The sequence below is a fragment of the Salvelinus alpinus genome, chromosome 17, assembly GCF_045679555.1.
Source record: "Salvelinus alpinus chromosome 17, SLU_Salpinus.1, whole genome shotgun sequence".
Classification (NCBI taxonomy): domain Eukaryota; kingdom Metazoa; phylum Chordata; class Actinopteri; order Salmoniformes; family Salmonidae; genus Salvelinus; species Salvelinus alpinus.
The window spans coordinates 2322615-2347026 of record NC_092102.1 but is presented as its reverse complement, the minus strand read 5'-3'; the positions used below and the strand labels follow the sequence as shown (position 1 = coordinate 2347026).

At 42.4% G+C, this 24412-nt stretch overlaps 1 protein-coding gene across 1 annotated transcript in view; it reads right to left on the bottom strand.

Moving 5' to 3' along the window:
- Positions 1-24412, bottom strand: part of LOC139541953 (MAGUK p55 subfamily member 2-like) — an 88553-nt gene that overhangs the window by 63571 nt on the left and 570 nt on the right. Inside the window, exon 2 of the mRNA XM_071346886.1 lies at positions 3287-3368. Coding sequence (XP_071202987.1) covers positions 3287-3317 — 31 coding nt within the window. The 5' untranslated portion in view covers positions 3318-3368. The remainder of the gene's footprint in view (positions 1-3286; positions 3369-24412) is intronic.

The following is a 24412-nucleotide window of genomic DNA, read 5'->3' as shown; positions in this document are numbered from 1 at the left end:
TTGTGTGTGTGGCGTGACCGTCTCTCTGGTTGTATTTGGAATATAAAAAATCCACATCTTTTGGAACTACCCTGCTCTCTGCGCCTGACTCCTGCACTCACCACTTATTGAAGCCGTGACACTGACAAACACCAGGAGATTTGGTTGAAATGTTACAGCCAATCTAATAACAATGCGGCCGCTGACAACTCGTACAAAGGGGGGAACAAGAGACACAAAGGGGGGGAATACTAGCCCAGACCCATGATGAGCCTCGTCGGGGCCGGTGGGGGGGAGGGGGGGGGGGGGTGAGACTACGAGGCCAAATCTAGTTCCCCAAACTTCCCCATGAGAACAGAGAGAAGCGGACAGGGCCCTCGACGGGGATAACCTTAGAACACATCTGAGATATCACTGAGGTGTACCACACTGATCGTAAAAGAAGTCCAGTGGACTTTCCACCTCCAAAACAAATGGCAACAATAATCAACTACAATGCAAATAGTAAAATGCTCTAATCATGTGTCCGGGTAGGATAACATTTCAGAATAAATCAGTAGGATAACTGGTCCTCTTGAGTACCAGTACCAATGCCAGCAGTCAGTCCAGCCACAATCAGTAAGAAGGTTATAGACCTCACAATTCAAATTGATATTGATAACAGCGACAGAGGAGTTAGTAGTCACTCAGATTGCAACACGTGGAAGGGAATCTCTAAAACACTCTTCTGATGGTTAACACACATGCCACTAATAAATAGAGCCCTCCATTCAGGAGAAAAGTTATTAAAAGTCATGAACCATGATCACACTGTGTACGACCAGTTCGGTGCTTATAGAGTACTTCCGTCGTGAGGTTATCTCCTCCGTGGATAACATAGCTATGAAATAAACTCCATCATACCTATCGCCACTACAATGGTGTAAGACACAGTAGTAAACCTACTACAGGTCCACTTAACAAATGTCTTGAGGTCGGCATCAATTCTTACTGACCTCCAGGCATTGACATGAAAATGATCTGATGACGTCAGACTCATTCTGAACAGGTTGCAACCTACTTCTTTCCCTTGGCATGTGCGCTTGTGTAAGCCTAAACGCACATGTACAAAGGAACATTTCATGAGGATTTATGCTAGGATCACTTAAGGGTCCGAGCAAAATACCAGCTTTACCTTAGTAAAGTTGAACATTTACCCCGAGGCCTTTGACTCTACAGCTACCGTACTCACAAGTTTCTTCCCAGAGGTCCATATGTCATCCCTGTAGACTGTCCGAAGCTGGTGCCTTACAGCTGTAGACTTATCATGAGGAGGCACTATCCTTCGTGTGGTGGACCATTGTTGATACACACAGGAAACTGTTGAGCGTGAAAAACCCAGCAGTGTTGCCGTTCTTGACACACTCAAGAGTGTGAAATTCACTGCTCAACTTACAGTAGGGACCTTATTGAAATTCACTGCTCAACTTACAGTAGGGACCTTATAGATAATTGTATGTGTGCGGTACAGAGATGGGGTAGTCGTTTAAAAAACATGTTAAACACTATTATTGCACACAGAGTGAGTCCATGCAACCTATTATGTGACTTGTTAAGCACATTTTTGCTCCTGAACTTATTTAGTCATGCTATAACAAAAGAGTTGAATACTTATTGACTCAAGACATTTTAGCTTTTCATTTTTTATTAATTTGTAAATATTTCTAAAAACATAATTCCACTTTAACATTATGGGGTATTGTGTGTAGATCAGTGGCACAAAATCTCAATGTATTCAATTGTAAATCCAGGCTGTAACACAACAAAATGTGGAAAAAGTCAAGGGATGTGAATACTTTCTGAATACACTGTATGGGTAACAGGGTTGACGAGTTATTCTCGACCCACTCAGTTTTCCACCACAAAATGTCCAGAAAGAGCAGAACCAGCTTTTACAATCTGATTTGACTATTTAGTTCACATAACAGGTTTGACCTTAAAATGAGGGGCAGATGTATGTGAACCACTAATCACATGAAATGAATTATAATCTTCAGGAAGGACTTTCTCAAAGCAACAAAATAACTATGGCTTTACAATGATGGTGACAACTTGAAGAAATATTGGATTTTGCTGAATGCTGAAATTTGGCACTTTGGCAAGTCTTGAACCGTAGACTTGGGGGAGGTGAGAGAATGAGAGAAAGTGAGAGAGAGAGAAAGGGGGATGTTTTAACCTTCTCCTCTGATGAATGAGGCATATTTACACATAACAGAGAGAAACACAGCTAAAGAGAAAGGGAGCGGGATGGAGGGAAGCATGGAAGACAGTGATGGAGGGCTAAAGGGAGAGAAAGGGAGAGAGGCATAAAGAGAGATAAAACATTAAAATGGGAGAGTGAGGGATGGAGAGAGCGAGAGAGCGAGGATCAGGGAAGGACAGTTTATCACAGGACAGTTTATCACTCCTCTAATGTGACGTAATTATGTGTCTAATGGAGCAGTAAAGTCAAACTCAGACTTATCAATCTGGCTGGAAGGATCTGTCTGTTATCAGCCCTCATTGCCCTCCAATGGAGGCACACTGCCCTTGGTGCGTGCCCTTCAGGCAAGGCTTCTCTAGTGGGTGGGTCGTTCCACAAAATGAATGCGCCTTTTGAATTTTAACTAGAGATTGTGTACCAATATTGTATTTTAAAAGCCTTTTATATTAAATGAAGTGCCCTTTAATATGGACCACATGGAGAATTCTATAAATATCTTAATATGATTAACACCTTGGACCTCTACCTCTCACGCTTTCTCGCTCTCTCTCAAACACACACACGCACACACCCACAGGGCCGGTCCTAGCCTTTTGGGGGCCCTAAGCGAGATTTGGTTGGATGGCCCCCCCACCTCGCAGCAAAAATATTTTAGTGGCCCAGCTCTTGACGGCAGAGAGAAAAATGTTCATTTTTAAGTTGTTTTCCAGCAATTCTACACATTTTGCCAAGACTTATGACATGTTAATGATATCTGAGTGAAAGTGAAAATCAATGGACTAACTTTTCAATCAACATGTTTTGCTGTAATGTAATGGCTAATTGACTGTCAGAACAAGAGACAAACTGATGATACACAACCAAATTTCACATTGCAACTTGTGTATTCTACTATTCTAACTCTCAACAGTAAGCTGAGACCCCGACTAAGTTCATAAAAAAATGAGTCCCTAAGTGTCGCTTAAGCATGGAGCCACACACGTACACATACCTTTCTCACCCCTCTCTCTCTCGCTCTCTCTGTCTCTCTCTAGCGCTCTGTCACGATGAGGCCAAGCCACTTACCAGACTCTGAGTTGGCTAATGCCACAGGCATTTTGGAAATCTGGTACTCCCAAATCCTCTTCTCCGAATCTTGTTAGGTCAACTGGAGAGAGAATGTGAGGGGAGGAAAGAAGGAGAAGTACATGTGAACGTAACAGCCGTGAATTATTGACCTGTTATCAATACAATCGCCCTAAAACACCAAACAAGAGCTGAAAATAGGGAAGGGAAGAAAGAGAGAAGGAGAGGAAAGAAAAAAGGAAGGAAGTGAGGGTGGGAGCTCACAAGGGGGAGGGAGACTGAGGCAGTTTCTCTCACTCATATTATTTGTGCCCAGTGCCCACCCAGACCAAATATAGTTTCCATGCCCACACATGCCCAGTCTCCTACGCCCCCCCCTTCCTGTAAGTGGATAAAAGTGTCTGCTAAATTACTAAAAAGCAGATATTGAATATCCCTTAGAGCATGGTGAAGTTATTAATTACAACTTTGAATGGTGTATCATTACACGCAGTCACTACAAAGATACAGGCCTCCTTCCTAACTCAGTTGCCAGAGAGGAAGGAAACTGCTCAGGGATTTCACCATGAGGCCAACAGTGCTTTTAAAACTATCGGCCTATATCGAATCTTCCATTCCTCTCAAAAAAAATTGAAAAATATGTTGCGCAGCAACTCACTGCCTTCCTGAAGACAAACAATATATACGAAATGCTTCAGTCTGGTTTTAGACCCAATCATAGCACTGAGACTGCACTTGTGAAGGTGGTAAATGACCTTTTAATGGCGTCAGACCGAGGCTCTGCATCTGTCCTCGTGCTCCTAGACTTTAGTGCTGCCTTTGATACCATCGATCACCACATTCTTTTGGAGAGATTGGAAACCCAAATTGGTCTACACGGACAAGTTCTGGCCTGGTTTAGATCTTATCTGTCGGAAAGATATCAGTTTGTCTCTGTGAATGGTTTGTACTCTGACAAATCAACTGTACATTTCGGTGTTCCTCAAGGTTCCGTTTTGGGACCACTATTGTTTTCACTATATATTTTACCTCTTGGGGATGTCATTCGAAAACATAATGTTAACTTTCACTGCTATGCGGATGACACACAGCTGTACATTTCAATGAAACATGGTGAAGCCCCAAAATTGCCCTCGCTAGAAGCCTGTGTTTCAGACATAAGGAAGTGGATGGCTGCAAACTTTCTACTTTTAAACTCGGACAAAACAGAGATGCTTGTTCTAGGTCCCAAGAAACAAAGAGATCTTCTGTTGAATCTGACAATTAATCTTGATGGTTGTAAAGTCGTCTCAAATAAAACTGTGAAGGACCTCGGCATTACTCTGGACCCTGATCTCTCTTTTGATGAACATATCAAGACTATTTCAAGGACAGCTTTTTCCATCTACGTAACATTGCAAAAATCAGAAACTTTCTGTCCAAAAATGATGCAAAAAAATTCATCCATGCTTTTGTTACTTCTAGATTAGACTACTGCAATGCTCTACTTTCCGACTACCCCGATAAAGCACTAAATAAACTTCAGTTAGTGCTAAATACGGCTGCTAGAATCCTGACTAGAACCCCAAAATTGTATCATATTACTCCAGTGCTAGCCTCCCTACACTGGTTTCCTGTCAAGGCAAGGGCTGATTTCAAGGTTTTACTGCTAACCTACAAAGCATTACATGGGCTTGCTCCTACCTATCTTTCCGATTTGGTCCTGCCGTACATACCTACACGTACGCTACGGTCACAAGACGCAGGCCTCCTAATTGTCCCTAGAATTTCTAAGCAAACAGCTGGAGGCAGGGCTTTCTCCTATAGAGCTCCATTTTTATGGAATGTTCTGCCTACCCATGTGAGAGACGCAGACTCGGTCTCAACCTTTAAGTCTTTACTGAAGACTCATCTCTTCAGTGGGTCATATGATTGAGTGTAGTCTGGCCCAGGAGTGTGAACGGAAAGGCTCTGGAGCAACGAAACACCCTTGCTGTCTCTGCCTGGCCGGTTCCCCTCTCTCCACTGGGATTCTCTGCCTCTAACCCTATTACAGGTGCTGAGTCACTGGCTTACTGGTGCTCTTTCATGCCGTCCCTAGGACAGGGGTGCGTCACTTGAGTGGGTTGAGTTACTGACGTGATCTTCCTGTCTGGGTTGGCGCCCCCCCCCTTGGGTTGTGCCGTGGCGGAGATCTTGTGGGCTATACTCGGCCTTGTCTCAGGATGGTAAGTTGGTGGTTGAAGATATCCCTCTAGTAGTGTGGGGGCTGTGCTTTGGCAAAGTGGGTGGGGTTATATCCTTCCTGTTTGGCCCTGTCCGGGGGTATCATCGGATGGGGCCACAGTGTCTCCTGACCCCTCCTGTCTCAGCCTCCAGTATTTATGCTGCAGTAGTTTATGTGTCGGGGGGCTAGGGTCAGTTTGTTATATCTGGAGTACTTCTCCTGTCTTATCCGGTGTCCTGTGTGAATTTAAGCATGCTCTCTCTAATTCTCTCTTTCTCTCTTTCTTTCTCTCTCTCGGAGGACCTGAGCCCTAGGACCATGCCTCAGGACTACCTGGCATGATGACTCCTTGCTGTCCCCAGTCCACCTGGCTGTGCTGCTGCTCCAGTTTCAACTGTTCTGCCTGCGGCTATGGAACCCTGACCTGTTCACCGGACGTGCTACCTGTCCCAGACCTGCTGTTTTCAACTCTCTAGAGACAGCAGGAGCTGTAGAGATACTCTTAATGATCGGCTATGAAAAGCCAACTGACATTTACTCCTGAGGTGCTGACTTGCTGCACCCTCGACAACTACTGTGATTATTATTATTTGACCATGCTGGTCATTTATGAACATTTGAACATCTTGGCCATGTTCTGTTATAATCTCGACCCGGCACAGCCAGAAGAGGACTGGCCACCCCTCATAGCCTGGTTCCTCTCTAGGTTTCTTCCTAGGTTTTGGCCTTTCTAGGGCGTTTTTCCTAGCCACCGTGCTTCTACACCTGCATTGCTTGCTGTTTGGGGTTTTAGGCTGGGTTTCTGTACAGCACTTTGAGATATCAGCTGATGTAAGAAGGGCTATATAAATACATTTGATTTGATTTACAGAGTTTAATGTCTGTGATAGGAGAAAACTGAGGATGGACCAACAAAAGTGTAGTTACTCCACAATACTAACCTAGTTGACTGAGTGAAAAGAAGGAAGCCTGTACAGAAATAAAATATTCCAAAACATGCATCTTGTTTGCAACAAGGCACTAAAGAAATACTGCAAAAAATGTGTCAAAGCAATTCACTTCTTGCCCTGAATACAGTGTTATGTTTGTGGCAAATCCAATACAACACATGACTGAGTACAGCTCTCCATATTCTCAAGCATATAGTGCTGGCTGCATCATGTTATGGCTATACTTGTAGTCGTTATGGACTGGGGAGTTTTTCAGGATAAAAAAGAAACGTAACGGAGCTAAGCACTTGTACAATTCTAAAGGAAAATCTGGTTCAGTCTGCTTTCCGCCAGACACTGGAAGATGAATTCACCTTTCAGCAGGACAATGATGTAAAACACAAGGCCAAATCTACACACGCGTTACTTACCGAGAAGACATTGAATGTTTCTGAGTGGCCGAGTTACAGTTTTGACTTAAATCTGCTTGTATTGTACCATCCAGGTGTGCAAAGCTTACCTAAATAGACTCACAGCTGTAATTACTGCAAAAGGTGATTATAACATGTATTAACTCAGGGGTATGAATACTTATGTAAATTTGATATTTAATTTTCTATACATTTGCAGACATTTATAAAAACATGTTTTGACTTTTTCATTATGTGATACTGTGTGTAGATGGGTGAGAGAAAAAAAACATTTTAATCCATTTTGAATTCAAGCTGTAACACGTCAAAATGTGGAATAGGTGAAATGGTATGAGTACTTTCTGAAGGCACTGTACACACAAACACACAGACAAATGACAGAGCTTGTTGAAAGTATGCTGGGAGCAGGCGCGTGGTAGAGCCCTGCAAGGCATTAATTTGAAGCCTACGTCCTACTCAGGCCCGGCCCAGGTCTGCCCGAAACCAGAAATAACTTTCTCGGTTAGTAAATCCATTAGCTGCTCCTCTCTGTCTGTCACTCGCTCCCTGTGCACAGCTTGCTCTGCATGAGCTCCGCCCATGGCAGCTCTTGAGTCTTTGAGTATCCATAGCAACGGCTCCGCTTGGGCTGCTCTGCTTAATGAAGAGACATGAGAGAGCAGTTAGCTGCTACTTATCGTCACTCTAAACCACGGCAAAATTCAAGGAGCATGATTATTTTCCGTCATATTTGATGAGGTTGAAGCACTTCTGACACCGTGTTATGATCTTATATGACTGTACTGAGCGGCAGATCACGAGCCAATGTCTCAGCTTCAAAATGTTAGTTGCCAATTTAGTGATACCCGAGCCCTGCCCATATCCTAGTTATTGATGGAAAAAAAGGCACTGCCCGGCACTAACCCAATGTATAATGTCGGGGCCCGTTGGGCTCAGGTCGGGTAGCAGAGCTCCAGGGCGTGGCAGCTAAGGAGTCAAGCGGATTGCGGGGCGCCTTGGCCATGCATAAGCTAGGTTGATGGAGGGAGGGGCACAATACTTATTTTCCACCATAATTTGCAAATAAATTCATTAAAAATCCTACAATGTGATTTTCTGGAAAAAAAATTCTAATTTTGTCTGTCATAGTTGAAGTGTACCTATGATGAAAATTACAGGCCTCTCTCATCTTTTTAAGTGGGAGAACTTGCACAATTGGTGGCTGACTAAATACTGTGTTGCCCCACTGTATCACCTCCACCTTACCTGTCACCCTAGACCCACTTCAATTTGCTTACCGCCCCAATAGATCTACAAACGATGCAATCGCACTGCACACTGCCCTATCCCATCTGGACAAGAGGAATACATATGTAAGAATGCTGTTCATTGACTATAGCTCAGCATTCAACACCATAGTACCCTCCAAGCTCATCATTAAGCTCGGGTTCCTGGGTCTGAACACCGCCCTGTGCAATTGGGTCCTGGACTTCATGATGGGTCGCCCCCAGGTGGTGAAGGTTGGAAACAACACCTCCACTTCACTGATCCTCAACACAGGGGAACCATAAGGGTGTGTGCTCAGCCCCCTCCTGTACTCCCTGTTTACCCACGACTGCATGGCCATGCACGCCTCCACACAATCATCAAGTTTGCAGGAAACACAACAGTAGTGGGCCTGATTACCAACAATGACGAGACAGCCCACAGAGAGAAGGTGAGGGACCTGGGAGTGTTGTGCCAAGAAAATAACCTCTCACTCAATGTCGACAAAACAAAGGAGCTGATCGTGGACTTCAGGAAACAGCAGAGGGAGCACGCCCCTATCCACATCGACGGGACAGTAGTGGAGTAAGTGGAAAGCTCAAGTTCCTTGGCGTACACATCATTGATGATCTGAAATGGTCCACCCACACATACAGTGTGGTGAAGAAGGCGCAACAGTGCCTCTTCAACCTCAGGAGGACCGAAGAAATGCTGACTTAGCACCTAAAACCCTCACAAACTTTTACAGATGCACAATGGAGAGCATCCTGTCGGGCTGTATCACAGACTGGTACCGCAACCGCAGGTCTCTCCAGAGGGTGTTGCGGTCTGCACAACGCATCATCAGGGGCAAACTACCTGCCCTCCATGACACCTACAGCACCCGATGTCACAGGAAGATCATCAAGGACAACAACAAAGCTTTCATCCAGAAGGCGAGGTCAGTACAGGTGCATCAAAGCTGGGACCGAGAGACTGAAAAACAGCTTCTATCTCAAGGCCATCAGAATGTTAAATAGCCATCACTAGGCAGCTTCCATCCGGTTACGTAACCCTGCACCTTAGAGGCTGCTGCCCACAATACAGTGAGCAACATAATTCATTGGACAGTGACCATTTTTTGTTATTTTGGTTCTGTACTCTAGCACTTTGAGTTTGAAAGGATACAATGACAATGAGGGTGAAGTGCAGACTGTCAGCTTTAATTTGAAGGTATTTTCATACATATCAGATGAACTGTTTAGAAATGACAGCACCTTTTGTACATGGTCCCCCATTGTCATTTGTTGAATTGGCTTCACAGATGTGTGTCGTTAGGCAGGTGTATTCATTTGTGTCGTTAGTGAATGCAGGAGAGCTGTTGATGAATAGCATTGATTCTAGACTTTGCTATTGCCTTTGAAGGTTGTTGTTGGGGTGTGACAACACGAGGAAGACAGCAGTGTCGATGCAAATGAAGCTGGCCGTCACAAGGCTCAGAAATGAAAATCAATCAATCAGGAACATTGCAAAAACCCTGGGCATGCCCAAGTCAGCAGTTTGGTTAATCATTAACAAGAAAAAAACAACCTGTGAACACAATTATGTCAAAAGTCCCGGTAGGCTGAGGAAGACCACTGTAGTGGTCCTCCTTGTCATTGCATCCTTTCAAACTCAAAGTGCTAGAGTACAGAACCAAAATAACAAAGAAATGGTCACTGTCCAATGAATTATGGGGCTCACTGTACAGTACATAGACTTGAAATCACTGGCTACTTTAATAATGTATTTACATATTTTGACTTTACTCATCTCATGTACACACTGTATTCTATTCTACTGTATTTAGTCTATGCCACGCAAACATTGCTCATCCTAATATTTATATATTCCTTAATTCCATTATTTTACTTTTAGGTTGTGTGTATTGTGGTGAATTGTTAGATATTACTGCACTGTTGGAGCTAGAAACACAAGCATTTCGCTACACCCACAATAACATCTGCTAAACATGTGTATGTGACAAAAAAACATTTGATTTGATTTGAGCGAGAGAGAGAGAGAGGTCTCAGCATTTGTCTGCTTTCCTTCTCCAGCACTCTCCCTGAAACGATTTCATAACTACAGACGCTGGGAGACGGGAAGCAAGTACAGGGTGAGGATTTAATAATAAATAGACATGAAACTGAACAAGAACGGCGTGTGGACAAAGAGAAAACAAACAACATCAATGCAGACACGGGAATAAAACTGAGGAAGTGACAAACATAGGGGAGGCAATCAATGATGTGATGGAGTCCAGGTGAGTCTGACGAAGCGCTGGTGCACGTAACGATGTTGACGGGTGTGTGTAAGGATGAGCAGCCTGGCGACCTCGAGCGCAAGAGAGGGGGAGCGGGGTGGACGTAACACTCCCTCTTTTTTTCAGAGCATTTCTTGTGCAGGGGCAAAATCAAATGATATTGTTTGGATGAAAGTGCAATCAGGCATTTATAATACACTTTCAAACTGAATAATAAGGGTGGGTTCATAAACGTACAATAGTAGCATTAGATTCTACAACAGAGACCAACCAGGGTTTGTAGCGTTCACATAAAAACACAATGTTCCTGCTAGGTCTTTGTTATTTGTTATTTAAACTTCTTTGTCTTTAGGTGTGCTCTTGCCTCATTCACTCACTCACCCACACACACATACACACACACACATATGTTCTCTGTCCCACTGAGCCGAGTGCACATCGACACTGAGGGTACAAAACATTAGGAACACCTTTCTAATATTGAGTTGTGACCACTTTTTCCCTCAGAACAGCCTAAATGTGTCAGGGCATGGACTCTTCAAGGTGTTGAAAGCGTTCCACAGGGATGCTGGCCCATGTTGACTCCAATGCTTCTCACAGTTGTGTCAAGTTGGCTGGATGTCTTTTGGGTGGTAGACCATTATTGAAACACATTGGAAACTGTTGAGCGTGAAAAACCCAGCAGTGTTACAGTTCTTGACACACTCTAACCAGTGTGCATAGCACCAAATACCATATCCTGTTCAAAGGCACTTACATCTTTTGTCTTGCCCATTCACCCTCTGAATGGCACACATACACAACCCATGTCTCAATTGTCTCAAGGCTTCAAAATGATTCTTTAACCTGTCTCCTCCCCTTCATGTACACTGATTGAAGAGGATTTAACAGGTGACATCAATAACGGATCATAACTTTCACCTGGATTCACTTGGTCAGTCTATGTCATGGAAAGAGCAGATGTTCCTAATGTTTTGTACACTCGGTGTATACCAGAGCTGCTATGACATCACGCTCGCAGCACAGGCCTACAATCATCATCTCTCAACCCAGCCAACCAACTAAGACAAGAGCCGAGGTGTGGTGGAAAGAAACACTGACACTGGGCCACACAAACAGAGGGACGGATGACAACAGGATTAGTCAACACAATCTCAGAGAGAAGAGGAGTGAGAAACACTTGGGATAGCATTTATACATTGCTATACAGTTCTTTACATGTCTCTGAAATATATTTTTAATAGGGTTACTTAAGCTAAAGCCCAGTTTCCACTGTCACTTAAAATTAGGGCCAAATGCGAGCTGGGTCAAGGGAAACACGGGCCAGCGCAGCCCAGTTTCACAACTGGTGTCAGCTCAATTAAAATTTGGGCTGGTGACACCTTTACTATGCAACCACCAAGCTGACCACTGCTGGATGCTGACACATTATTTAGCTAGCTCGTCTGGGCTTCCTACTGTTAGCTAGCACATGGCCAAGCAGTACTGCAGTAGTCCGTCATGACACAAATTACCACTATAGCTGGATCCTTCCTTTATTTTTGCACTACACAATAAACTTTTATGAGAACAGTCAGCCCACGAATGCTAGTTACCCAATGTTAGCTAGCAAATCAGAGTTGAAACAAGCTAGCTAGCTAGTTAGCTAATGTGTGCTAGCCGCAATTTTAGCTGGCCAGGTTGTATTGAAAGCGAGCGAGCTAGCTACATCATATCAAACCTGTCATCTGGTTTGCTTGGTTAGCTAGCTAGCTAATAGCCAATACCATGGCAAGCAAGGTAGGAATTAAGCTAGCTAACCTGTTATGCTAGCAATGACGCTAACCTGTTATGCTAGCAATGACGCTAACCATTTAGCTAGCTAGCTAACGTGAGTCTGGCTGGCACTGGCAGGAGTATGTGGTACTTTTAGTTACAACATGGTGATGGTTAATTAAATTATTCAACATCTTGCTAGCTAGTTATCAACATTAGCAAAGCCAGCTGCAGTCACATATTGGCTACCTAGCAACATGACATCCTTTCTCATTTCTGGAGCAGGTGGAAATGCAATTTGAATTACCCCACCAAGGCCAACCCAACCTGGGTTGGCTTAAGTGTCTTGGATCCATTGCAGTTTCATCAACCAACACATCTTGGCCAGGAGCCAGCCCCTACTTTCTTAATGTCTGTCACTGGCACACAGCTGTTATATACCCCCACCCGGCAGTTTCCACCGTAGAGCTGTGATACCAAGACTTACACACACACAGACTCTCTGACACACGTACTCTGACAGAAACAAACAGACACACACACTCGCATCACACCTAAAAAATAACCCTGCCTGCTCTTCCACAGGTTCCTCTCCCCCTATCATTACTTTACAGGGGGAAATGCTGGTATCCAAGACAACCCCGAAGACCTCTTTTGTTTTTTTCCACCGCTTTGCCATGGCAACAAGGAAAAATTTGTTAAATAATTAATAAGGGGAAAGGGAATTGCAATTGTACTCAACTTGGGAATAATTAAAAAATAAAATTGTGTAGTTTAATGTATCTCCGCTACTGTATTGGAGTTTTCATATTAAAACAATAGTGAGAATGTGAACAGCGCCATTGAAATCCAGAGTATTGCCTCAAACGAATCACAGTGCAATCGATCACAGCGCAGTGAGATGCACAAACTGGATCACAAGGTTTGGCTTAAATGGCAGTTTAAAAGGCCAACTCAGAGGTCTATGATGAAAGCTCTCAATCAATGGGTGAGAAATGTCTGTGTGAATGTGCTCTCTCACCCGAAAGACTGATTAACTTGATTTCAGAACCTGGGTCGATGTATGTCTCACTCCATTGACCAAAGCGCTTGAATGAACTTCAGAGGTTTGAGTCTGATTGTCTAGAGTTTATATAGTTTATATTCAGGTCCACTGGTGCAATATTTGAGTGGCAAGCGTATGGTGCATTTGGTCTGGGGCTGGGGCTGTATTCATTAAGTGTCTTGGAGTAAGAGTGCTGATCTAAGATCAGTTTTGCCTTTTAGAACCTAATGAATATGACTACATGGACAGGAGGGACCTGATCCTAGCTCAGCATTCCTACTCTAAGACGGGGCCTGATTTCTCCAAGAAGAACTAAATGTAGAGAATCGCAGAACATTTATAAGGAGCTTTTAAATAACATATTAAATGTTTTACTAACTGTAATAAATAGCTGTGAAATCAAGGGTGACCTCGATGTCTCCAAAACAAACTCAAATTAATGAATTATTATAACTCTACCTTCTGTGTCACACAACGGGAGCCCAAAATAACTCCAAATGACTTTTGTGGGGAGGAGAAACAAACTAATTGAAATGTCATTTGAAGCTAGTACCTGCTACATGGTTGACTGAGATGTGCATATAGAACACTGTTTTCATTCTCACCTCATGTATATTTACATTAACAGCTGTTACTATCGTTAGCTACCTAAACTGCCCTGAGATCAACAGTGATAGCCCAAACTCAACTGGAAAATAACATTTTATCCACACACACACATACACACACACCAGCCTTAGCACTGTACCGCCCAGGGGGAATGTTCTAAAGCGGTTCCACCGCCGGTAATTCAGTCATGGTCCCTGTTCCCCTTGTCATACTTTTATTTCAGAGGGGAAGGAATTACTGATTGAATAAGACTGAATAATGACAGGCCTTTGTTCAATGTCATTGACATCCCTCTTGACTGAGGATGCAATGGGAGTTTCTGACCAAATGTTACAGATGGAACAGTACAGTACGATACAGTATGATATATTAGGGTGAAGTGCGAAGGGGTGTCTCTAGAATAGATGCTGAGGCTCTGTATGCCGTCGCTGGTTAATCTCCATGCCAACTCATCGTGCCAACAATGGAGGCCCTACCTCTGCGCTTTCTCTGTTGACAGCTGATTGCAATTCCACAGTAATTACCTAGCCAGAGGAGAAATCAAAGTTAAGAATATGGAGCTACGGAGCCACATAAGAAGAAAATATTGTTAATATTTATAAAGGTACAATCAGGCTTGGTATTTAAGGAAGAACTTGCCGATAACCTAATCTTTCATGGACAGACCAACATAAATGGTATAAATAATGTGAGATTTTCGTTCTAGGTTAACCGAGATTACCAATAACCATATCTAGGATCGGATTACACTACCCCCATGATAACCTTATAATTGTGAGATTTGAGGCTGCCCTAGGCAGATATATGTCCTTCCTTCCTCTTAGAGATGTTTCCTTACTTCCTCTTTCCTTCCTTCCTTCATCAAATAAAATACAATTTTATTCGTCACATGCGCCAAATACAACCTTACTGTGAAATGCTTACTTACAAGCCCTTAAACAACAATGTAGTTCAAGAAATAGAGTTAAGAATCTATTTACAAAATAAACTAAAGTGAAAAAAAAATATTAAGGAAAAAAAATGACAAGAAAATTGCATAACAACAACAAGGCTATATACAGGGGGTACCAGTATTGAGTCAATGTGCGGGGGTACAGGTTAAATTGAGGTAATTTGTAAAGTGACTAAGCATACAGTTGAAGTCGGAAGTTTACATACACTTAGGTTGGAGTCATTAAAACTCATTTTTCAACCACTCCACAAATTTCTTGTTAACAAACTATAGTTTTGGCAAGTCGGTTAGGACATCTACTTTGTGCATGACCCAAGTCATTTTTTCCAACAATTGTTTACAGACAGATTATTTCACTTATAATTCACTGTATCACAATTCCAGTGGGTCAGAAGTTTACATACACTAAGTTGACCGTGCCTTTAAACAGCTTGGAAAATTCCAGAAAATGATGTCATGGTTGCAGGAGGGACTGGTACTCTTCACAAAATAGATGGCATCATGAGGCGGGAAAATGATGTGGATATATTGAAGCTATATATTATGTGGATACATCTTAAGACATCAGTCAGGAAGTTAAAGCTTGGTCACAAATGGGTCTTCCAAATGGACAATGACCCCAAGCATACTTCCAAAGTTGTGGCAAAATGGCTTAAGGACAACAAAGTCAAGGTATTGGAGTGGCCATCACAAAGCCCTGACCTCAATCCTATAGAAAATGTGTGGGCAGAACTGAAAAAGTGTGTGCGAGCAAGGAGGCCTACAAATCTCACTCAGTTACACCAGCTCTGTCAGGAGGAATGGGCCAAAATTCACCCAACTTATTGTGGGAAGCTTGTGGAAGGCTACCCGAAACGTTTGACCCAAGTTAAACAATTTAAAGGCAATGCTACCAAATACTAATTGAGTGGATGTAAACTTCTGACCCATTGGAAATGTGATGAAAGAAATAAAAGCTGAAATAAATCATTATTATTCTATTATTCTATTATTCTAACATTTCACTTTCTTAAAATAAAGTGGTGATCCTAACTGACCTAAAACAGGGAATTTTACTAGGATTAAATGTCAGGAAATGTGAAAAACTGAGTTTAAATGTATTTGGCTAAGGTGTATGTAAACTTCCGACTTTAACTGTAGATAATAAACAGCGAGTAGCAGCAGTGTAAAAACAAAGAGGGTGTTGATGTAAATGTCCAGGTGGCCATTTGATTAATTGTTCAGCAGTCTTATGGCTTGGCGGTAGAAGCTGTTAAGGAGCCTTTTGGTCATAGACTTGGCGCTCCGGTACCGCTTGCCGTGCGGTAGCAGAGAGAACAGTCTATGACTTGGGTGACTGGAGTCACCTTTTAGCAAATTGACACTCTCCTACATATGGCGACCATTTATCGGTTTTCAGGTCATGGAGGAGAGGAGGACGTAGGAGTCGAGGAGAGGACAGACATTTTTTCCCAATTGAGAATCTCCCCAAATTGGAAACCATGCGTTTGATGTACTTGATAGCAATCCATTGATTCCGTTGCTGTCATTACTATGAGCCTGCCCTCCCCAATTAAGGTGTCACCAGCCACCTGTGTAGAGCTCACCACTGATCCTGCAGCATTACACATCTGTCAAACCTGCCAAAAATCATGTTGCAGCTGCCAGTTCTCAAATGAATGACCAAGTGTTCCCATCATTGATGGTCCCGTCCACCAGGTATCATAAGGACAGGTACAGTCCATCACCTAAAGTGCACCATTCTCCCTATAGTGCACCATTCTACACCTGAAGCCTGGCATGAGGACACATTCTATGTCTGTCTACTATCCCAGAATCATTCCCAGTTATGATATCATTTTAGTTTTCATAGGATAACATTAATATCGTAGCAAACGGTGGAGCAGAGAAGCAAACCCAGGGTGCTGGCATGAAAGCCAAGCACCCTACGCATCACACCGATTGGGTTAACCTACTTGGTGGGAATTGCAACGTGGCTCAGATAGCAAGGATCGCTACACTGCCCTTCCGAAACGGAAAAGCACGTCCCCATGCTTCAACCTACCATGACCCCCTCCCACATCCGGCTGTGCGGTCCGGTCCGATGGCTAGAGATACCATATTTCAAGATAAATAATATATATGTCCTCTACCATTAGCAACTGCAATTTCAACTCTAGGGTAAATTAGTTTAAATTCAATAGAGGAAAACAGAACTACCGCAACATTATTTTTGTACCTGCCAGCGGGGCGGGAGTAACACAGCCTTGGGCCGGAAGTAACACAGCCTTGGGCCGGTAGTAACAGCTGGCGAGAAGTGTACAATATCTGTCTTTTCTCCATGTTTCTGGTTTGTAATGCTCGTTCCTTTCAACAAATGTACTATCAGACATAATTTCATGTTTGTATCGATTTGAATAATGCTATAGGTTCTAAATGTATGAAAATTAACTACAATATTAATGTTCTCCCAACCACAATATTTAGCCCTACAATATTAATGTTCTCCCAACCACAATATTTAGCACTACAATATTAATGTTCTCCGCAACCACAATATTTAGCCCTACAATATTAATGTTCTCCCAACCACAATATTTAGCCCTACAATATTAATGTTCTCCCAACCACAATATTTTGCCCTACAATATTAATGTTCTCCGCAACCACAATATTTAGCCCTACAATATTAATGTTCTCCCAACCACAATATTTAGCCCTACAATATTAATGTTCTCCGCAACCACAATATTTAGCCCTACAATATTAATGTTCTCCGCAACCACAATATTTAGCCCTACAATATTAATGTTCTCCGCAACCACAATATTTAGCCCTACAATATTACGCGGACTAAAATTGATCACATAATAGCTATATTAACCATCATTTTCTCATCTAACTTTAATGGCAATGTAGTAGAAGATGTTTTTCACCATTTTCAATGACTATTCATGCTTAGCCCTACCAATAATTTGTGCTCCAGCTGTCCTTGTAATGCTCGCTGCTTGTATCTTGATAGAATAAACGTTTTTAGACAAGAAAATCAGGCTGAGGATGGAGCATAAGCCTACCTTGTCACTCCGCCGTCCACACCAGAGCATAAAAATGTCAGCGCCAATGACAGAGAGAATACTAGAGAAAGAGGTATTTGGTATTTTTGGTATTTTATTAGGATCCCCATTAGCTGTTGCAAAAGCAGCAGCTACTGTTCCTGGGCTCCACACAAAACATGAAACATAATACAGAACGACATAATACAGAGCATCAATAGACAAGAACAGCTCAAGGACAGAACTACATCAAAAAAATTAAAGGCACACATATAATACTGTGTATAACGTAGTTGTTGTGAAATTGTTAGATTACTTGTTAGATATTAATGCACGGTCGGAACTAGAAGCACAAGCATTTCGCTACACTCGCATTAACATCTGCTAAACATGTGAATGTGACCGATAAGATTTGATTTGATTTAGCCTACATATCAATGTATACACACAAACTATCTAGGTACAATAGGGGAGAGGCATTGTGCCACGAAGTGTTGCTTTATCTGTTTTTTAAACCAGGTTTACAGTTTATTTGAGCAATATGAGATGGAAGGAAGTTCAATGCAATAAGGGCTCTATATAATACTGTACGCTTTCTTGAATTTGTCCTGGATTTGGGTACTGTGAAAAGACCCCTGGTGGCATGTCTGGTGGGATAAGTGTGTGTGTCAGAGCTGTGTGTAAATTGACTATGTAAACAATTTGGGATTTCCAACATATGAATGTTTTTATAAAAAGAAGAAGTCATGCAGTCAGTCTCTCCTCAACTCCTAGCCAAGAGAGACTGGCATGCATCGTATTTATATCAGCCCTTTGATTACAATTAAGAGCTAAATGTGCCGCTCTGTTCTGGGCCAGCTGCAGCTTAACTAGGTCTTTCCTTGCAGCACTGGACCACACAACTGGACAATAATCAAGATTAGACTAAACTAGAGCCTGCAGAACTTGCTTTTTGGAGTGTGGATTCAAAAAAGCAGAGCATCTCTTATTACGGCCAGACCTCTCCCCATCTTTACAACCATTGAATCTATATGTTTTGACCACGACAGTTTACAATCTAAGGTAACACCAAGTAATTTAGTCTCCTCAACTTGTTCAACAGCCACACCATTCATTACCAGATTCAGCTGAGGTATAGCACTTAATAACTTCTTTGGGATAGGGGGCAGTATTTTCACGTCCGGATGAAAAGCGTGCCCAAAGTAAACTGCCTGTCACTCAGGCCCAAAAGCTAGGATATGCATATAATTGGTAGATTTAGATAGAAAACAAAGTTTCTAAAACTGTTAAAATTATGTCTGTGAGTATAACTGATATGGCAGGCGAAACCCCGAGGACAAACCATCCACCCCCCAAAAAGAATTCACCTTACCACTGTTTTCAATGGCTAGTACTATAATTATAAGCCCACGTCCTCCCAAATTGCAGTTCCTAGGAAGAGTTTCAGGCTGGTTTTTGGAAAAATGACCCAGAAATTGTAGTTTTTCTAGGTGGCTCCCATTTTGGCTGTAGTGTTTCCAAGCGCGTGGAGGAAAGCGCGTTCTTTCTTATTTATCTCCAGTAATGAACATACTATTCTCCGTCTTAAATTGTATCGTTTATTTACGTATTAGGATACCTAAGGTTTGATTATAAATGTTGTTTGACTTGTTTGGAAAGGTTTATTAGTAACGTTTGGGATTCATTTTGTATGCATTTTGATGGAGGGAAACTAAGTGGATTATTGACTGATTGACTGCCAGCTAAACTGAGTTTGTATGGATATAAAGAAGGACATTATCGAACAAAAGGACCATTTGTAATGTAACTGGGACCTTTTGGAGTGCCAACAGAAGAAGATCTTCAAAGGTAAGGCATATATTATATTGCTATTTCTGACTTTCGTGTCGCAACTCCCTGGTTGAAAATGATTTGTTATGCATTTGTGTGCTGGGCGCTGTCCTCAGATAATCGCATGGTTTGCTTTCGCCGTAAAGCCTTTTTGAAATCTGACATGGCGGCTGGATTAACAACAGGTTAAGCTTTATTTTTGATGTATTGCACTTGTGATTTCATGAAAGTTTAATATTTATAGTAATTTAATTTGAATTTGGCGCTCTGCCATTTTACCGGATGTTGTCGAGGTGTCCCGCTAGCGGCACGCCTTTCCCAAACAGGTTTTAAGGAATGTTTTGTAACAAATACAATGCTCTTAGTTTTAGAGATGTTCAGGACCAGTTTATTACTGGCCTCCCATTAAAAAACAGACCTCAACTCTTAGTTAAGGGTTTCAGTGACCTCATTAGCTGTGGTTGCTGATGCGTATATGGTTGAATCATCAGAATACATGGACACACATGCTTTGGTTAATGCCAGTGGCAGGTCATTGGTAAAAATAGAAAAGCGTAGAGGGCCTAAAGAGCTGCCCTGCGGTACACCACACTTTACATGTTTGATATTAGAGAAGCTTCCATTAAAGAAAACCCTCTACGTTCTATTAGCTCTGATAGCTCTGAATCCACGATATGGCAGAGGTTGAAAAGCCATAACACATACGTTTTTTCAACAACAGGTTATGGTCAATAATATCAAAGGCAGCACTGATATCTAACAGTACAGCTCCCACAATCTTCTTACAATCAATTTCTTTCACCCAATCATCAGTAATTTGTGTCAGTGCAGTACATGTTGAGTGCCCTTCTCTATAAGCATGGCTGAAAGTCTGTTGTTAATTTGTTTACAGAGAAATAGCATTGTATTTGGTCAAACACAATTTTTCCCAACAGTTTGCTAAGAGCTGGCAGCAAGCTTATAACTCTGCTGTTAGAACCAGTAAAGGCCGCTTTACCACTCTTGGGTAGCGGAATTACTTTGGCTTCCCTCCAGGCCTGAGGACAAAGACTTTCCTCTAGGCTCAGATTAAAAATATGACAGACAGGAGTGTCTACAGAGTCAGCTACCATCCTCAGTAGCTTTCCATCTAAGTTGTCAATGCCAGGAGGTTTGTCATTATTGATCGATAACAATAATTTTCAATCACCTCTCTCACACTAACTTTACAAAATTCTAACTTGCAATACTTTTCTTTCATTATTTGTTGTTTTATGCATGAATACAATTGCTCACTGTTAGAACAAAGTTCTACAGCATTAGTAAAAATGTGATCGATTCATGTGGATGTGGATGATCTTGTTCCTGTAGTGTTTGTAAACACCCTGGTAGGTTGATTAATAACCTGAACTAGATTACAGGCACTGGTTACAGTGAGAAGCTTCCTCTTGAGCGGACAGCTTGATGAAAACCAGTCAATATTCTGGTCTCCAAGAAAGTATACCTCCCTGTTTACATGACATACACTATCAAGCATTTCACACATATTATTTAGATACTGACTGTCAGCACTTGGTGGCCTATAGCAACACCCCAAAAGAAAAGGATTTAGATGTGCCAAGTAAACCTGCAACCACAACACTTCAATAACACTTGACATAAGATCTTCTCTAAGTATTACAGGGAAATGGCTCTGAATATATACAGCAACACCTCCCCGATAAGCATTTCTGTCTCTTCTATAGATGTTATATCCTTGCACTGCTACGGTTGTATCATCAAATGAATTATCTAAGTGAGTCTCAGAAATGGCTAATATATGAACGTATCTGAAGTTAGCAAGTTATTGATTTCATGAACCTTATTTCTAAGGCTACATATAATAATTTGGGCTATTTTCAGCCCTTTCCTTGGTAGCTTATCAGAGAGGCACATGGGCTACTAACAGCTTACTACACAAAATACACTTAGTATTACTTTCTTAGCTACAGTATACATATCTCCCTGGCATATTACAACATGTATGCAACAGCATACAATACATTTTCGGACTCACAGTTGTGCTGTGCTCACTTGAACAGGAAGGTGGCGCGGCGGTCCTTCTTGTGGGCTAATTTCGTCATGAAAGTTTGTCATCAAAGTCTGGCATTCTCTGGATTTATGGTGCTTTCCCAGCTCATTTTTTTCAGTAGTCTTGAACTCGCTTAAGTCTGAGATTTCCCAGTTCCGAGTTTCCATTGAAAGTGGGGCCAATTTATTCAACATTTTCTTGCCCATGGTGTGGCATGTGAATTTGTATCCTTTTAAGCTTGGAAAGAGACCCCTAAACTTAGACTTGGACCACACACCCTCTCCACCAAATAGCAGGGCAAGCAAAATAGTGATTACTTTGCAACGCTTACAGTTAGCCACTGATTCCTTCCAAACCACTCATTGTTGAATCTCCCATTTCCAACTTTTTATGTAATGTTCATGTCCAATGGCTGATGAGCACCGATACGTTTTATCTATAATTTCTCTTCATATGACAAGGATTGAAAAAGATTTACCAGTAGATTGTCGATGTGATTCATGATAATGACTGCTTGTCTAACTTGCTAGCTAAGATTTTGAACGTATGATGTTGACATGATCAGTCCAATCAAAGCTACAGTAGATATAACGTGATTTGACTTACTTTTATCTGTGGCCAATGACCTTGAGCCTTCTTGGACGGGTACTTTTAATGTAAAGCCTTCTTGGACGGGCACTTTTAATGTAAATCTATGTAGGTAAATCTAGGTCTCCCTGTAGATTTTGCGGTGAAGTAGTGTCCCCATGAGTGACAGAACACTGAGCGAATCAAAGCGCAACTAGAGAAGATTACCAACCCCTATGCTCTGTATTTGCCACTGGCTGCCCCTCCACCACAGAAAGCACTGAGCTAGGCTGAAACACCTGCATTTTGGAGCTGCCTTACTCAAGACAGCGAAAAAGATACCATGTTTGTATGCAGCTTTATTAACTCAATACATTTTTGATTAAATTGTTTGCAAACGGATACATGACACGTATTAACGCCAAAAGAACATGCAAAACAGGTTGGGCTCAAACAGGTGGGGCTCTGCCACACCTGCCCTGAATGACAGGTATGTCATGCCTGCTCCTGCTTCCCCTCCCCGGCTCGAAGGTGCCAGGCTCCCCAGCATTACGCACTCCTGCCACCATCAGTATGCACACCTGCCTTCCCCCGTCACGCGCATCAGCGATTATTGCACCCAGGGTCTCGAGCTTGATCACGAGTTTGGAGGGTACTATGGTGTTAAATGCTGAGCTGTAGTCGATGAACAGCATTCTCACATAGGTATTCCTCTTGTCCAGATGGGTTAGGGCAGTGTGCAGTGTGGTTGCGATTGGGTCGTCTGTGGACCTATTGGGTCGGTAAGCAAATTTGAGTGGGTCTAGGGTGTCAGGTAGGGTGGAGGTGATATGGTCCTTGACTAGCCTCTCAAAGCACTTCATGATGACGGAAGTGAGTGCTACGGGGCAGTAGTCGTTTAGCTCCGTTACTTTAGCTTTCTTGGGAACAGGAACAATGGTGGCCCTCTTGAAGCAGGGCCACCTGCTGTCATTACCTCCCCTATAGCTGTCTGTTCCCAAGCTCTGTTCCCTGTCAGGATTAATGTTTGTTTGTCTTTGCATACCCGGTTCTGATGCTGTCTCTGTCCTGTTTGATGTCTGTTCCCTATTAAATGTTCTACTCCGCGTACCTGCATCTCTTCTGCAGCGTCTGTCCTTACAGGGTCGCCACTGGTAATGCGACATGTAGCCTATTTTAAACGATGAGTGCCTCATACATTCACCTTTTCATGTTTTTATATATTTTTTTAATCATTCAAATCATATTGTTGGGTTTCAATACTTCAAAAGCAAATGGTAGGTCCAGGTACAGCATTCAAGGAGACCCCAGGTCGTTTCCAAGACTTTATCCTCAGGGACGAGTACTTGAAGGGGGAGCATTAGGGTGGGCAGACCCTACCCCAGGCTGGCAGCACCAGTTATGCTCATTGTTTATGGGGTTGTGATGGTAATAGAAGAGGGGGGGCTGCACATAGGTTTGTGGGGATATAACTATTGGGGAGAGCCCCATTTTCTCTCTGGGGAGATACCTCCAACAATGTTTATAACTAACCCAAGATAGACCACAGCCTGTATTGAGATCAAATGTTTTTGTTGATGAGGGAATTAGCAGAATGTTGGCCCAAATTCATTTCACTCCATCTTCTCCCACCGCCGGCCACTGTGCTTCCTCTCACCACCATATTTGGTAATGAGTGGAAACGCAAACCGGATGCTTCACATTTATACATCCCGTGAAATATCTGTGATACCTCCCGCTGTACTGCTAGTTAGTTCAGACTAGGTTTGTTGTTTTGTGCAGCTATCTCCCCTTACCTCGTGTAGTCTAACATTGTCTGTTGACATTAACCGTATTTCCCGCTTTGTCCGTTTGTTATTTAAGCTAACGCTAGTAAAGTTGTAAGATCGGGAAACCCCTAACCGCCTCAATATATTCAGAATAAAACTGGGTGGTGACTTGGGCATGCACCAGGTAACAGGTGCTACAATGCATATGATGTCCCACTGTCCTTATAGCTACTTAAGGTCTGGAATTCTGCTATTGTAAATCAGCCATTTTCTCCCAGTGCCAATTACATTTAAAATAGTATGATTGCTCATTCATGATTAACTCATAGATTATTGTTCATACTTGTAAAGTCAGGCAATGTTATAATTCACTAGCGCAAAATATGGAAGATTGCACACGGTTTACTATCCCCTCACACAACTTG